This window comes from Gambusia affinis, linkage group LG17 (genome assembly GCF_019740435.1).
Source record: "Gambusia affinis linkage group LG17, SWU_Gaff_1.0, whole genome shotgun sequence".
NCBI lineage: Eukaryota > Metazoa > Chordata > Actinopteri > Cyprinodontiformes > Poeciliidae > Gambusia > Gambusia affinis.
The window spans coordinates 13,861,773-13,878,852 of NC_057884.1; the positions used below are offsets into that span (position 1 = coordinate 13,861,773).

A 17,080-nucleotide genomic window follows, 5' to 3' on the forward strand; every position below is an offset into this window, starting at 1 on the left:
ATAGGGAGAGGAAGATAGTGAGGCTTTGGGAAGCCAATTATGAACAGTGGAAGAATATCTAAAAATAGAGAGAGGTTCAAGATAATTAAAGATAATCTGTAAAATCTGTAGTGGAATATCCCTTCATTCAGGGTAGAGACAAAATGCATCCTTTATGTGTGTGTTTTGCTTTTGCATTTACAGAAAAGGAGTCATGGGGCAGAAGCTGGAGAGGGTGTCTGAAAAAGACGAGGAATCCCTGGGTAATTCTGACTGGTCCGAGCAAACCGGAGACAAGCGTTTCTCCGAGGTTGCAGGACAAGACGAAGGAAGACATCAGGAGGATAGCAGTTCTGTGTCCCATCTGAGCATTGGTGGGATTAAAGTAATCGGCAACTCAGGGAAGCTGTCTGTCATTACTTCACGTACAGGCCCCCAAAGCAGGCAGCCAATCAGGACTGAGGGTCAGCAGGAACACCTTCTGAACTCCAGAGGAGAGTGGGTGGCTCCAGGCAGGGAGACAGACTCTCACGCTGTTGGGGACTCAAAAAGGGTCCCAAACTCTAAGGACACGAGACAAATCTCCAACAAAAAGGAAGACTCTGAAGAAGGGGCTGCAGCCGGGACTTGGACTGCAGCGATGGATGAGCAGGACAATCGCAACTTCTCAGAAACAGACGGCAGCATAGGTGTAACAACAGCATGCAACCCTTCCAACGAGGAAGACTTTGTAGTTCTGGAAAGAGATGAGAACTGGATGCCGAATGATGTGGAAAACAACACCGCAGGTCACCAAAGCAGACCAGGGGGCGAGGAGGACGGTTCTGACAGCTGCAATGACAGCAAACTTTCACAATCTTCCAGGATTTCTCCTCAAGAGAAAAATAAAGACATTGCACGTGCTAAGAGTTCAGCCGGAGACAGTTTAGAGATGGAAATGGGTCGTCATTCGACTCAAGTGACAGGCAGCAGGTGTCAGCTAAAAGGAGTAAGCTGTGCCCGGGCTGCTCTAACCAAGACAACTGGTAAGGGAATGGCAGAGAAGGACCAAAATGTTGCCATTCATACGAAAGAGGAGCAAAATAGCTGTAAGGATCAATGGCAAGAAGTTGATCACAACCATGAGAACAGGTTTGCTGGGGCTGTATCCAAGAGGGCCAAAGCTGGAGTCCATAGCAACCTATTATCTTCTTCCAAAAGAGATAACATTCAAGTTACCAGCTCTCACCTTTCACAAACTGTTGCATCTAATTCCGGACCACCGCGCCTGCAAGACGACCATTCATTTACCTTGGAACAAACTAACTCTATGCCTTCTCCATCGCAGGCGGGAAGCTGTGATGAAACTATGCAAGTTGCTTGCCTGAAGAAGGAAAGTGAGCTTGTTTGCTTTTCTGCTGTCGTCACACCTCCTCCTCTAACTCAGAGTTTAACAGGGAAAGACACATCAAGTCCACCAGAAGCACCGTCTGCCTTGTCCACCATGCCAGCAGAGAAATCCAGACCTAAAGGTCCACCTCCTCCTGTCCCCAAAAAGCCCAAAAATCCTTTCATAAAGCTTAAAACTGCACAGCTAATGTCTACTGATGTGCAAAGAAGAGTCAAAGATCATCTGCGATTGGAGGATAGGGCCAAGAGGAGACACACGTTTCATTTTAACAAAGATCTTCCATATGGTGCACCAACTAATCAGGACATGTGCATGTTGTGGGACGAAAGGGGCTCGTATGGCGTGCCGCCTAACTTTCGCCGACTATCAGCTGATGTTGGTCTATGGGACCATCTTTCTCTGAGGGACATGGATGATCACTTTGGAGATGTGATTAATTATGAATATTGTGCGCGGATGGCAGAGCTGTCTCCAGAGGAAGAGCCTCAAAACTTGGACATGATGCAAAGACGGGTGTTCCTAGAGAGACGATCCAGGCGCAAATGGTCGCCTCCTCCTGTTACAGAAACTCTTTCCAGGCCAGGGGTCATGCCTAATGATGAAACTGAAAGCCAAAAATATACTTTTTTAGAGAAAAAGGAAACACAACCAATCCTCCTGACTCACAGAGTCAATACACACAGCCAAAGCGAACATACTAGAGATTTGACAGATCCCACCAGCAACAGAGACACAGAAAGATGCAGCGAGGTGGGGTCCTACAAGCCGGTGGCGGAAATTGTGAAGGAAACGAACCAAATGCAGAGACAGCAGGGTCGAGTCAAACCTGAAGAGCCCAAAGTTCAGGTTCATCTGGCAGAGCAGAACCCAACTTTGAAAGTTTCCCAAATGAAGAATACCTTTGATGTCCCAAAGAAATCTAAGGAGAGGCCAGTGGAAATCCAAGCACCTCCAAAGAAAGGTAGGAACCACAAGTATATAAACACTTACCAAAAATATACACAAACACTAATGTCCTCTCCCACATTGTCAACATTATTAAACATGTCTCTTATTTATTTTATTTTTAAACTCCAAACTTGGTGCCCAGAAACCACAGTAAACCATCCCTTCTGCTTCTGGGGTTTTAGGTTTTAAACTAATTTATTTAATTTTCTGCTAGCCTATGCCATTATCAGGCTAGAAGAAGAAAAAGATAAATTATTTATAGACCAAGACTAAATTTATTAAGCTATGACTGAATTTACAAATAAATTCTGCAGAAAGTATACGCTTAAAAGAAACAAAAATGTCTCAAATATTACTGGTTGTCGGTCCTTTTAATCAATATCCTCATCACTTGGTTATTATATTGCGTTTATTTTGTATTAATGAAGACAACATACTGGAAATCAAGGAGAGAAACCATAATGAAAAAGATTTTAGACATATTTGTTAGTAGTATTTTACCAGGTCACATCAAAATCACTTTTATTAGTGTGACAAACCATTCATTTTAGTCATTCCCTGCTGCAGGTTTCCATGTTTTGTGCATGATCTACATAAAAACACAAGAGTCTAAAGGTCTGAAAACCTTCTTCTTTTATATAAATGTTTCCAAAATATGAACAAAATCAACCACTTAGTATGCAAAACTACAAAATCACGGTAGACTTTAATCTGTCCAAATGACGGAAACATGCAGATTCCACAAAGAAAACCACAAAACGCAAAATATATCAAGAAGGAAAAAAACAAATATGCACAGCTAAAGGGAAGGAGACAAATTATAATGAAACAGGGCAGTGACCGTGTGTGTTTAATTAATTTTGTAAAATTAAAATTAGGAGCGGCTAATTTTAATTTCTGAATCAATACGCTGCGTTGATTCTGAAACTTTACATTTTAAGATTTTATTTACCACTGACCAGGTCATTTACACTATTGTTCTAAGGGGTCGCAAAAAAAAAAAAAAAAATCGTTAAAATGGCCGAAAAAGGCCCTTGGACCACACAGTGGACACAACTCGTCTGTATATCAGCTTAATGAAAACTGATGAAAAAATTGTAACAGCGCATTCTTTCAAATGTGATTTATTTTAGCAGTTGTCAGAAACTATTAAAGGGAATGAGGGAAGGGAAAGAAGTTCAGCTTGAACTCTAAATGTTTTATCTTAAGAAAACAAAATGATCCTATAAAGACATGTGGAGGACAGACTGACGTATATTTTTCTAACACCCCACATCCCCATTTCCATACAGATCATTGAGAAATCAGAGCTGGCATTTGGTTTGCGCATGTGCCGTAGCCCAATGTATCCCAGTGAATTTAATAACGGGATGAGAATAGAGTACGGCTAGTCTTGCGCAGGTGAGGAGCGGACAGTAGATGCTGTGTTTTTTACCACTATATTTAAAGAAATTTTAATCCTGGTTCACTTTACCTATTAGTACTTGAAAGGGGGCTATAAGATCCTTGCAGCTGGGCTCATTTTTTCCAGCGGAGACAAGGGATACTGAAGCACCGTCCTGCAGGATAAGGGCGCGCCTAAACTGCCACATTCATGTGTTGAGATTGGTTTTTCACCCTCCTTGCGTTGGAAAATCTTGCATAGATTTTAGGAGGTAAGGAAACTTAAACTGTGTCTTTTTGCATCGTGCAATTCAGCATTTATTCTGTAAGCTTTGCAGCATCCGTGAACGCTCGCTGGATGGGTTTGGGAATGGGAGCAACCCAAAAAAAAAAAAAATCCTGGGTGGAAATTTCTGCACTTGCGTCAGCTGGCAGCGGTCCGCCGCAGCTAACGGTTAGCAAGCCTGCTAACCCACAGACAACTGAGATGGAAAACACATTTCAGGGCTAAAAGATGGCTTGTTTGTCTGGATAGTGGTTTCACATGAAGCTTACGGCTCCTATTGTTCAGCCTCCTAACGGTGAAACGTCTGTGTCGGTGTCTGTTGACGGGACCAGCCCCGTTACAGCTTCCAGCTGCCACTACATTGAAGTTAGCTTTCGATTCACAGCTTTCGAGGCAGTTGTGTAAAGGATCATTTCGCTCTTTTTACGTAATCCACACTGGCTATAGTCAAAAATTTTAAAATATCAAAATTAGATTAATTTACTCTACACTGGCTTCAGTTTGTTTAAAACACAACCTACAATATGTGAAACCTTTATTCTTTTAGTGAAACCTAAAACTATCTAATCTCAAACGAAGCTATAAAAATAAATTGCTATTAAACACTAACACTTTGTGTTGCTTAAGTATAATATATATATTATATGTATAGCTTTAACAGTGACATTTCTCAGATTTTTATTTATGTATTTGTAGCTACTTTATCATTTGGAAACCCCAATGAGATCCTGCCCAACTTTGGGAACAAGTTACCTCAGGTGAAATCCTGCTATTCTTAAACAGGTCATATAAATATCTAGACTGAAGTATTCTACATAAAGTAGTTGTGTAAAACACTTTTTTTAATCTGTGAAACCTTTCTTGGTGTGTAAATTCACAAATGTATTACTGAACTTATTTGCATTCCTACCGATAAAGATTTGAACAGTCATAAATCTTGTGTTAAGCTATCTGTAGATTAGGTCAAGGTTCGACTATTATTTTAGCCCTGTTTTTACTAGAGCAGACGAAAGTTAGCTTATAGCTTTATATTATTTTAGCCCTGTTTTTACTAGAGCAGACGAAAGTTAGCTTATAGTTTTATAGCTTATATTTTACAACTCTGTAAAAGACCCACCCCCCATTCTATTAATCGGAAGCTAACTTCAAAGTCAGCTTCCGATTAATAGAAGCTTAGCAAGCGCGGCTAGCTTTGATTAGCATTCTTTTTTACAACGTCAAAAGGGATGCTTGATGTCTGGCAACATCATTTTGAACAACTACTCTAGCGTAACTGTCTCCTTAATTTCCTTTGTATGTAACCCCTGTTTTTAATGTAGAGCTCAATGGTAATATTAGCTAATGTTGCTAGCATTGCCTGCTAGGTAACCATTGTTTAACAGCAGCACCGTGCTGCGAAGCTTCCATTGAAAACACGAAGCAGAATTCAAATGTTCAACATGCCGGTGGTGCGATAGGCTAAAGCCGAGTTAAAGCGATAGTAGCTTTATCTGTGGTGGCACTGTTAACGGTAGCATCATGTTCTGCATGGTTTTTCACTGCTTTTGACTCTAATGTCTAGAGGAGTGCGGGGGTCATTGCCTGTTTCCCAAACATGCATATTACAACATGAAAATGGAAGTAAAGAACTGAAAACAACTACAGGCTGTTTATATTGTTATATAATAGGAAAACAGATGACTAATATAAGACATATAATGCCACTATTGTGGCTTTAGACTTGCACAGGATCTAAAATATTAAGTCAATATGCCCAAGATTAAATGTAGAGTACAACTAAGCCATGAAAAATCTAAATATTGTAATTGAAACTGCAAAATGGTTACAGACATTTAAGAAAAAAAACTATCAAGGCCACTAGCTTGAGAAATATAAATAACCGTTATTTTCCCTCATTGGGGAAAGTCAGATGGACCAGTAGAAAGTGAGGTAGATTTACCCAAATATAATATAAAAATAGAATAGCATAGTTTCTAATACTAATAACATACTAATTGCACACTTAGAGAATATGAAAATACTGTGCAGTTCTTAAAAATGGCAGACTGAGTATGATCATTGGAAAATAAATATCACATGTGCATGTATATTTGTGCTTAAGAAACAGACCATTTACAAGAATCAAGTATTAAATATATATTTAGTATGTTTGGTTAATTATTGATACAAACAATCATAGAAATTTTGAGATCTAATTTACTTAGATGTTGGACCATAACATGTTTCCTTTTTGTAGGCATCTTGACCTCAAAATATGATCCAATTTTTGGACATTTGAGAGTAAAGTATTACTGAAGACCATCCTGCGTGATAAATTTGTGTGTTAATCTTGGTAGATGCTGTTGAATGGGGCTCTGTGCGTACAGGATGTTCTGATCGGCTGGCTAGACATGCCATGCGTCAACATCGTCTCTCCCATGTCTAGGACTTGTGTTTGATTTATAAGATTTGTCAGCTCTTTCATCCTGTTCTCAGAACCTATTAATAGTTACAAATGTTCTGCATGAGGCTTTTATTGCTACTAACTCTTTGCATTGATACTTTTATCATTTAATACTTGAAAAAATCGGTCACAGAATGAAGAATTAATATAGAAGTGGCAGAAAGGAGACAAGACTCTTTAGTCTTCTGCCGAAATTCCTGCTGCTTAATAAGCTTTTATATGTCATCTTTATTGTGTAACAGACATAAGAAAAAAAATTAAAGACAAAACTAACCTTTTATTCTTTGTTTTCAAAATCCCAGGTACCAAAGCTATTGGCACCTTTTAAGGTTCCCATAAAAATGACAAATGTTAAATATTTTTTATAGATTTATTAATTTTTGACTGCGGTCAGATGACACAAAGCACTTTATGTGGCTCTGGCATTATCCAAAAGATAAATATGTTATGTTAGGTACGATGTAGGATCTGTGATGCTGTAGGCTACTTCTCATATGACCAAGTAACCTATGACCTGTGAAAATACCAAGACATTTTTTTATATATATTTTCGAGAAAACGGAGTGAGTCATCCCCGGGTTTGAATAAATTTCAGCTTTTGTTTCTTGTGATAATTTGCTTTCCACACCACAGATGTGTGCAAATAAAATAATATGAAGAGTCCAAAAGGCATTTAAATAAAAGATAATAAAAAAATCTGTGTATTACACCTGATGTGACCAAAGCAAAGGATGCTGTCAGTCAGTCTGTGCACACCCACACAGTCGTTAGATAAAGTTGAAATGGACAAAATAATTGGCACTTTTGTGGGTGTATAATGTGCATGTAAGAGCTTTGAAACAACAGCGGTCCAAAGAAAAAATTCTAAAAAATCCTGGAGTCCCATCAAAAATAAATATCAAGTTTCCAAGCAACGGAGCTATTTTATCAGATTACAGCTTGAAATCAGAACAACACCAACAGTGGCGGTGACACAAGTAGAGTTCACCTCTGCAGTCTGGTTTGTAGACAAGGATTCTGGATTAAATCCAAGTCTCAGCTCAAAGAGAGGTGAGTCAGCTTTTCCATTTTAGAAATCTCTCAACTGTGAGGGAGCAGGTGGTCTGCTGTGATGGCAAACCTGGTCACAACTGAGGGAGGAGACAACTGATGTGTCGCTCGAGTGCCCGTTTAAGACCTTACACATATTCAAACACCAAATTGGAACATTATGTCAAATATGATTTAGTTGCTAGCTTGTGTTTGAGAAGAAACGAACAGCATCTAGAGCATTGTGTTTAGAGCAATGCTTGAATCAAGCGGAATTTAATGTTGATGAAAGATGGGGATCGTTTCGTGAAGGCTGCAGCAGTAACTAACAGCCCATCTGTGCTGCATTCACAGGAACTGATGCAGCAGCTTAAAATTATAACATCCGTTATGACGGCTTAGAGCCTTCGCCCTGCTTCCCATTCTGCAGATCCTGAAAATAAACTACAGAGTCCGAGAGTTTAGGCGGCAAAATAGGTTCTCCACTGGAATATAGATACAAACAATACTAGAATATAACTAGATTAAAATATTTACCAAGAGAATCCTATCTATCTATCTATCTATCTATCTATCTATCTATCTATCTATCTATCTATCTATCTATCTATCTATCTATCTATCTATCTATCTATCTATCTATCTATCTATCTATCTATCTATCTATCTATCTATCTATCTATCTATCTATCTATCTATCTATCTATCTATCTATCTATCTATCTATCTATCTGTTCTGTTCTGTTCTGTCTGTCTAAATATCTATCTATCTATCTATCTATCTGTTCTGTTCTGTCTGTCTAAATATCTATCTATCTATCTATCTGTTCTGTCTGTCTAAATATCTATCTATCTAGTTTTTAAATGTCTACAGTGAATCCATTTTTATGTTTTTTATTTATATTGTATCTTAAACTGGGAATATAATTATCTAATCAGACCAACTTAAATAAAATGTGCTCCGTGTCAAACGGCCTCATTGAATTTAGTCTGGAAATTTGCACTGATGTACTTAAACGCATCAGGAGAAGACGTGTCTTGTACAGAAAGTGGTGTCGATGGAGCATAAAAGCTTAAACTCAGATGTAATTAATGAACACAATCTCAGTGCCATGACTCCCATTTTGAAGCTGCTGGAGCAGCAGAAGCTCCGTTTGGACACACTTGCTCCCGTTCTTCTGTTTGTTTCGACGGAGTAACTCAGACTCACCTTGCTTCTACCCTGTTTTGTTTCTCACCATAGAAATGTCGCGGCGCGTTGTGCGACAGAGCAAGTTCCGTCACGTGTTCGGTCAGGCTGTGAGGAACGACCAGTGTTACGATGACATCCGTGTGTCCAGGGTGACATGGGACAGCTCCTTCTGTGCCGTCAACCCCAAGTTTGTTGCCATCATCATAGATGCCAGTGGAGGAGGAGCGTTTCTCATTCTTCCTTTAAACAAGGTATTCAATTTGTGATTTTCACTGTGTATTTTAGAAAGTTGATGTTCAGTTTCTGTGTTTTTAATCATTTCTGTTTGCTTCCTGTCTTTTTGAAAGAAAACCCAGATAAATACTGATTAGAACTTGAATTTGGACTAAATCACTAAATGTTACATCAACCCTACAGCGATAGGGTTGACAACAAAAGGCAGATTGTTGTACAATCTGCATTATTACTGCAAATTACCTGAGCTCTGGAAAAAATTTAAGAGCCCAGCCACTGCACTGAACCCCATTTAAAACCTCGTGGTTATTCCACCAAATATTGATTTCTGAACTCTTCCTGAGATAAAACATTAGTATTGTTGTTTCTAAATCAATATGAACTTTTCTTCTTTGCATTATTTGAGGTTTGAAAGCTCAGTATTTTTTCTGTTATTTTGACCATTTCTCATTTTCCACAAATAAATACAAAGTTTTTACTTGGAATTTCGGAGACATGTTGTCAGCAGTTCATAGAATAAAATAACAATGTTCATTTTACTATAAAAGTAAAATCAGAGAACTGATCATTTTGCAATGGTCTCTTTTTTTTTTCCCAGAGTTCATAAAAATTTTAAAAAGTTTCAGTGTCCAAGCAACAAACATTTTACATTGTTTTACAGTTTCAAGAAAGTGTCATAGTGATTGGAGTTTTCTCCAGTATTGAGAAATACAATCATTCCCTCCTCCAACTATTGCTACACACTGCGAACCAGCAGGCTGAAAGAAGACACCTGCACATTACTGTTCTGTACAAGTTCAACAAATTAGTGTAATGGGAGAAACCCATATCACTAACCTGCTAGCACCTTGTCAGAAATTCTGCATTACTGGCTTGCTTCTTTTTTTAAGTGCCTTGAGACGACTTGTGTTGTGATTTGCCTCTATTTCTATCTATAAATAAACTGAACTGAGTTGTATCAATCAGGAATGACAAACCCTTTTCCTCTGTCTCTTAGACTGGCCGTATAGACAAGGCATACCCGACAGTTTGTGGTCACACAGGCCCAGTGTTGGACATCGACTGGTGTCCACATAATGATCACGTCATTGCAAGCGGCTCGGAGGACTGCACAGTCATGGCAAGGCCGTATCTATATGTTCTAGCACTCATTCAATGTTTGCTTTATGGCGAAGTATAAGTATGGTTCTGTGATGTTATTTCTGTGGTTCCTAATTTCCCTCCATTCGATGCAGGTCTGGCAGATCCCTGAGAACGGACTGGACGCTGCGCTGTCAGAGCCTGTGGTCGTGTTGGAGGGCCACTCTAAAAGGGTCGGCATTGTCTCCTGGCATCCCACGGCTCGCAATGTTCTCCTCAGTGCCGGTGAGTTTGGGTTAAATTCCTCAAATCAAAATGAAATCGGCCCACAGCTGAACCAAGAGCACAACAATATATACGAACGGCTCCTGTTGGATTGTAGTGTCTGCTGAGAATAAACCTGCTTCTGTTCCAGGCTGTGACAACCAGGTGGTCATCTGGAACGTGGGGTCGGGAGAGGCCATGATCAGCCTGGACGACATGCACCCGGATGTCATCTTTAGCGTCAGCTGGAGTCGCAACGGCAGCCTGCTGTGCACCGCCTGCAAGGACAAAAAGGTCCGCATCATTGACCCACGTAAAAAGAAGATAGTGGCGGTAAGTAAAAGATGCTAGAGCAGAGATTAACGTCTCCCTGATAAATACACATCTGGTGCCACAGTTTTCCAACCTGACAGATGTGATTCTGCTTTTAGGAGAAGGACAAAGCCCATGAGGGAGCTCGACCCATGAGAGCCATCTTTTTAGCAGACGGAAACATTTTCACCACTGGATTCAGCCGCATGAGCGAGCGTCAACTGGCCCTGTGGAAATCTGTATGTGTTCATCGTTTGGTCCTCTTGAATCTAAAATGTACTCTCTATGCAAATCATGAGGCCAAATCTTTACATCCTGACATCACTAGTGATTTACCACAGGACTGAAACAACTGGGTTACCTGTGGTGAATCAATTATTGAAGTAATTGTCAACAAATCTAGTAAATAATAAAATGTTAGCTGAAGCGTATAGACTCAAAAAAAATTATTTTTAAGATTAAAAAAACCTTTGTAAATGTTGATGTTCTTATTTTAAAAAGAAATTAATTTTTTTACTTGCATGATTTAGTGCATTTCTTATATTGGATGAAAAAGGATTAAATGGAAAATCTGCAGAATGTCCAAACTGATTAATCAACTAATCCTCAGAATGACCAACTGAATAATCGTCAGACTGAAATTGTTTTTAGCAATTTAAAAAGCGACGAGAGAGAATCAAAAACATAAATAAGCCGTTAAATAGCTACTTTTATTGGGCAACACTTTAATCAAGTTAGTAGTGAATACAGCAAATAAATTCTGACATTTATGTTATTTTAATGTTGTAATAATTCATTACATACATAATTACATTTCAAAATAATTTTTCAAGGCATATAGAATTGCGTCAGTATTTTTAGCATTAATGAAACTAAAATCATAACATTCTTCTGGTCAGATGACTTGTTAACCTGCACAGCTGTTTAAATACAGACCAGTTAGATGACTAGTTTCAATATAATACACAATATCTAAATAGTCTAAAACGTTGAACATTTCCTAATTTTTCCAATCATGCCAAAGTTTCTGCTGTGCACCTCTTTTCCAGCAGAGGGCGCATGAATACCAAATAATGTTTCCTAATAGAGCGCACATTCTGGGTTTTTATTTTTATTTTTAATTAAAATAATCCTAAATCATACCACTAAAAGTTAAATATATAATTCTGTGTTTGCAGGACAACTTGGATGAGCCCATATGTGTCCAAGAGATGGACACCAGTAATGGAGTTCTGCTGCCATTCTACGATCCAGACACTAGCATAGTTTACCTGTGTGGAAAGGTAGTTGACACTACATAGGCTTCATTTAAAAAAAAATTATTTTCAAATGTCAAATCAAAAGGTTCACACGTTCTGTACCTGCAGGGAGACAGCAGCATTCGGTACTTTGAGATCACCGACGAGGCGCCGTTTGTTCATTACCTCAACACTTTTTCAACAAAGGAGCCCCAGAGAGGCATGGGCTACATGCCCAAGAGAGGCCTGGATGTCAACAAATGTGAAATAGCAAGGTATTAAGACATTACTGTTTATATATATATATATATATATATATATATATATATATATATATATATATACAGTACAGACCAAAGGTTTGGACACACAGTTGTGACCAAACTTTTGGTTTGTTCTTTTAAGAAGTTTCCCCTTTTTTGCTTCTTTAGGTCTAAATGAAGCAAAATCGTGGTAGTACTTTTTTATTTTAGACAATAAAGCAAAATGTTAAAGCAATGAGTCTAAACCTAAATCTGCTCTAGGCTTAAAAGCATTAATAATTTCAGTTAATTGTATTCTGTCAGGCAAACATATAAACCCATATTATTACCATCATGGTTGACGGTTGGTTGGGTTATTTAAATAGAAATGTGGTGTTTGGGTTTACTATAACAAACAACACCATGATTCTGCAAAGGACTTTCTTTTAGAGATCCTGTGGTTTATTCAGATGCAGCTTTACAAATATAATTCATGCTGGAATAATGTGAGGAATTAAATTTTACCAGTCTTCATATCTGGATAAATACGGAAAAAATGAAGCAGAAGATGCAAAAATGAGGTTTTGCATTTCCTGATTTTCTTTAATACTCTCTCTTTGTTTAAACAGAAAAAGCTTTTTTCTTTAAATCATTTATCAAAACAAAATTTTAATTAAATGTTCTTTTAGTATTACATTTTGTTCCATCAACATAAGCCCTGGAGTTAATAGTTTTAAATATATCAACAGATCTCTGATTGGTTTTTGTGCTTATTAAAATAAACTATTTAAAAAAATATATTGTACGAATATTTAATCATAAATTTTCAGCATATATGTTAAACTGGATTAAGATTTGAGGACAAAATGAAAAGCTTTTTTCTTTAATGTGGCTGGAGCAGCAGAAATGCTCACTAAAAAGAAAGATTACAGGATCCAAAGTTGCAAACCTCAACATTTTATATAGATTTTTCATAAACATACATTTTGACATATGGACATAGAATCTATGTCATAGATTCCCTCTCAGACCATTACAGCCACTGCTAATCATATTGGGTCACTCCATTAACTACAATAAATCTCTAGAAGACAAACATTCACAAATTTAAAAAGTAAACTATAAACTTTGTTTTCTTTCCCGATGAGGCAGATTAAACTCACCAGTCTGCACTGTTTATGGGTGCGCTTCCATGGCAACACATCGCTAGGTGACCACTTAAAGAAGAAGAGAATAATGAGAGAAACATCAAAAAGTTACATTATGAATCAGATAAACCAATTCTTTGTGTAGATCAGTATTATTTATTAACCAGTTTCACTTAGTGCACAGAAAATGAAAATTAAAGTACCTGTTAGTGAGGGAATGGATTCCTTTCTCCTGGAAATCATAAATAGACCAAAAATAAACTTTTTTTAAAAGATCTGAATTCAAGATTCCAGATGTATGAAACTGTCAATGTTGCAACTGGTTTCTGTTAGCATTGAAGGGGCATAAATCTGTAAAAACATGTAGGAAATCCCTTTAAGGTCATTTAGAAACAGTGTTATTGTCATTTTTGTCACACGGTGTAAATGTTGCTTATATGTTATCAATATAAATAATAATAATAGTGTTTTTCTGCCAAGTAAACAAACTGAAAGTTGTTCTATTCGTAGAGCTGCAACTATGTTCATATATTTATTCACTATTATTATCTATTGACATACTTATAGCTGATATTCTTAACATTTTAGTTGTGTCAGACCAAAAGACATGTCTGATATTTGTCTTTGAAAGTATTTCCAAACAGTAACCTATCCTTCCTGTTGTATTTGGAGTTATGGCTTCTTCCTCACTAAGTGGCATTCCAGGTCATGTTGGACTCCTTTCATCATTATCTTATCAGCTTCAGGCAGCATCTTCACAAAGTCTTTTGAATTGTTTCTGGACTTATTCACACATTTCATACCAAAGTCGGATCCTCAGAACCAAACTTCTGGTGTGAAGGCTGGTTCCTTGCTGTTTATACTTGCATAATAATTCTTAAACCAGAGGGAAAAGTCTCCTTCAGCCATGTGTAAATTGCACCCTCTGAAAAATCTGTCTCTGTTCTGATAAAATTTGAGTGCCATTAAAATAATTACTTTGTTTTCTCTTGTATTAAACTCTTATTATTTCTCATCTCTTTAGGTTTTATAAATTACATGAGAGGAAATGTGAACCAATCATCATGACAGTCCCACGTAAGGTAAGTTTCTTAAAGCCATCATGTCTTTTACTGTTCTGTGAGCTGGAATGCTTTTCCCTTATTGGTGCCTAATATTGTCCCCCTTTTTCCACGCTTTGCACCCTCCCAGTCGGATCTGTTCCAGGACGACCTGTACCCGGACACGGCCGGCCCCGATCCCGCCTTGGAGGCAGAGGAATGGTTCGCCGGGAAGAACGGAGGCCCGATCCTGATCTCGCTCAAAGACGGCTACGTCTCCACCAAGAACCGGGACCTGAAGGTGGTCAAGACGAACATCCTGGAGAGCAAGCCAGCCACAAAAGCAGAGAGCATCCCAACCATCCAGAAACATGCTTCTCCGCAATCTACTGTTGTAAGTGTTTGCAGAAAATACAATATTTGTTAATATTTATAGAATATTGACTGTTGTTGTGAACAGATGGTGTGATGTGATTGCAGGATTCACAGTCATAATTTTTGAAAATCCAAGAAAATTATGGATCAGTACATAATCTTGTTTCTGGCTCTCAATTTAGCGCAGCTGCACGGAAAAATTAACGTCATTGCCTGTTGGATCACATTTGACCGGATGAACAGATGTTATTTTTTTCTGCTCATGATCCAAATTATTTCTCCTCTGGTTCCAAATATTCAATATTTCTCTTTGTTTTTTTCTTTTTCTTTTTCAGAAAATGGAAGACAAACTGGAAGAGGTACTTCGAGAGTTCAAGTCACTCAGGGACCGCGTCATCCTCCAGGACCGCCGGATCGCCCGACTCGAAGATCAGGTCTCCAAGGTTGCCATGTAAGACGCAGAGACCCTTGCCAGGATTGCTGTTTTCTTTCGGAGTCAGCTACGGCCAGTTTTTAAAGATTCGGCTTCACCGAGCTTGGTTTCCGTCCCATTCCGTCGAAACCAAGCCCACATTCCAAGACGAACTTTTATTTTTGCTCATCGGTCCTCCTGTTTCACACTCTGCCCTGACCCCCTCACAGAGGAGAGGAAAAACTTTCAAAGCTCCTGTTCACATCTGAAGAAAAGACATTTTTGTTAAAGAAAGTCTTAACTGTTTTTATTTTTTAAGATGTGGTGAAGCATTCTCACGTGAATGTTGTACTTACTGCTCAACAACTGTAGCATCAGTATTTCCATCGTTCTTATTGTGTTGCCAAATATGAATTGTGTGCCGTTTCATGCACTGCTTTTATGTTGTTGTTTCTTTTCTCCTCCTGTTGTACATTCCAGTCACAACCTGGTAGAACAGTACAAGTCAAAGCTGGATTATTTTTAAAACAAATGCTGTCGGACTGTTTTCTTCCCTGCAGTTTGCTCGTTGGCATCAGTCAGAATATGAATATGGAAGAGATCCTAACACAGTTCTCTCCTGTTCTTCTGGGGCTTTTAAATTTACCATTGGGGTCCGAACATGGAGGTGGAGGGTGGGTGGGTGTAACATCTTCCTGCTGTAAATGTTGTGAAAATGTTGTGGTGCCTCTTGTCACTGTTAAGGGTCAAACGAAAGTTGCCCTCTCCGGTGCGTATTGGTATTGGGAAGGGACCACTCAGCCCGTGTTTTACTCTGACAGACAGTTCTGTGCACATAATAAAAATTTTACACATTAAAGCACTGCTTCTTTTCCTCTTTATTTAATACCATCTGATCTGTCAACAATTTTACATTTCCTCTATTTCACTTCTGTCACCAGATAAGCATTTGTAGTCTGAAAAACCTGACACATTTCAACTATTCACACCAGTGACAGTATCAAAACTATTGTAAAATGTACTATTATGCTTCCTTGAACAGGTTAGGATAGGTCTAAAAAAATCATTCTTAGATGTAATTTCAGTCTGGTCAGTTGTGCCTTTTTTGAACCCCTTTCAGAATGAGATTTTTGTAACGCGTCATGTCACTTTAAATCTAAATAAGCTGATGCTGGCCACGCCCACCCGACTCAACATTTACACTCGCATGTGAAAATGGCTGCAAATATGTGCAGTTATACAATCATACATGTTTGAAAAGAAGTAGAGCCTCCAACTCAGCCAACAAGAATGCAGCAAGACGTTTCTGGATAGCAAGTCAACAATAAAATACTTCCAGCAGCCATTGTACAGCACATAGAGTAGTAAAACCAGCTGACTAAGTGTGCTGGACCTCTGTTTAACCCCATTGCTGGGTAATAACTGTCTATAAACTGTTTCTCTCATTATTGTGCCATGTAGCAAATAGGAAGGATTTTCGTAACACTAACAGACCTAGGACAGGAAAAGTTTAGTCAGATTAGATGTTGGCCAGTAAGAAAAGAATATATGGTTTCATGTGCACTCGGTTATACTTTTCTTTTCCTCTGCTAGTAATTAACATTAGACCGTGAGTGTACTGAAAAAGCCCATACCTAAAAGCCAAAAAGAGGGTAAAAGGAGAACTTCTGCTATTTGGATTCAGGTGGGTCAACGCAGGAGGAAGAAGCAAGAAAAAGACAAGTAATAAACCACAGGAAGACGTTGCATCTGTCTATTTATTTACTAATAAATAAACAGGCCTGGACACAAAGTTTATTTCCATTACATACATATCTTTTTGTCACGTCTGCTTGGTAACTCATAAACAAAAACAGGCTGAGTGTATATGTGACTTGAACGTTGTGCAAAACCACATGTCAGTGTGACTCAGTACAGGAAGTGACAGTTATGGTTTCCACATTAGATGGACGAGTCTGTTTCCACTCCAACGTCTAATGTAGAAGGCCAAGCATGAAATTATGCACCAGTCTTTTACACTTTGGCTACTGTCATCAGTCATCTGACCACAAAGTTATCTCAGCATGAAGATTTCTGACTGATAAA

The 17,080-nt window shown here is 38.4% G+C and overlaps 1 protein-coding gene across 3 annotated transcripts; it reads left to right on the plus strand.

Moving 5' to 3' along the window:
- Window positions 1–239: 239 nt before the first annotated feature.
- On the plus strand, window positions 240–15,854 carry coro1cb (coronin, actin binding protein, 1Cb). Of its 3 annotated transcripts, XM_044144627.1 has the most exons (12): window positions 3,700–3,718; window positions 3,799–3,972; window positions 8,702–8,901; window positions 9,882–10,004; window positions 10,120–10,249; window positions 10,380–10,561; window positions 10,660–10,779; window positions 11,719–11,823; window positions 11,908–12,053; window positions 14,193–14,250; window positions 14,360–14,602; window positions 14,919–15,854. In XM_044144627.1, the coding sequence occupies exons 3-12, from the start codon at window positions 8,704–8,706 to the stop codon at window positions 15,036–15,038; spliced, it is 1,425 nt and encodes a 474-aa protein (XP_044000562.1). In that variant the 5' UTR covers window positions 3,700–3,718; window positions 3,799–3,972; window positions 8,702–8,703; the 3' UTR covers window positions 15,039–15,854. The 3 variants fall into 3 exon arrangements, with proteins under 3 accessions (XP_044000559.1, XP_044000561.1, XP_044000562.1); XM_044144624.1 differs by lacking the exons at window positions 3,700–3,718; window positions 3,799–3,972 and adding an exon at window positions 240–2,330; XM_044144626.1 differs by having other exon boundaries at window positions 3,657–3,972.
- Window positions 15,855–17,080: the final 1,226 nt, after the last annotated feature.

Bases quoted from the DNA above. Each gene is read 5' to 3' on its own strand.
- coro1cb (XM_044144624.1), top strand. From the start codon at position 620: ATGGATGAGCAGGACAATCGCAACTTCTCAGAAACAGACGGCAGCATA. The intron at 10,562-10,659 runs GTAAGTAAAAGA...TTCTGCTTTTAG, and splicing joins GTAAAAAGAAGATAGTGGCG to GAGAAGGACAAAGCCCATGA. The intron at 14,251-14,359 runs GTAAGTTTCTTA...GCACCCTCCCAG, and splicing joins TCATGACAGTCCCACGTAAG to TCGGATCTGTTCCAGGACGA.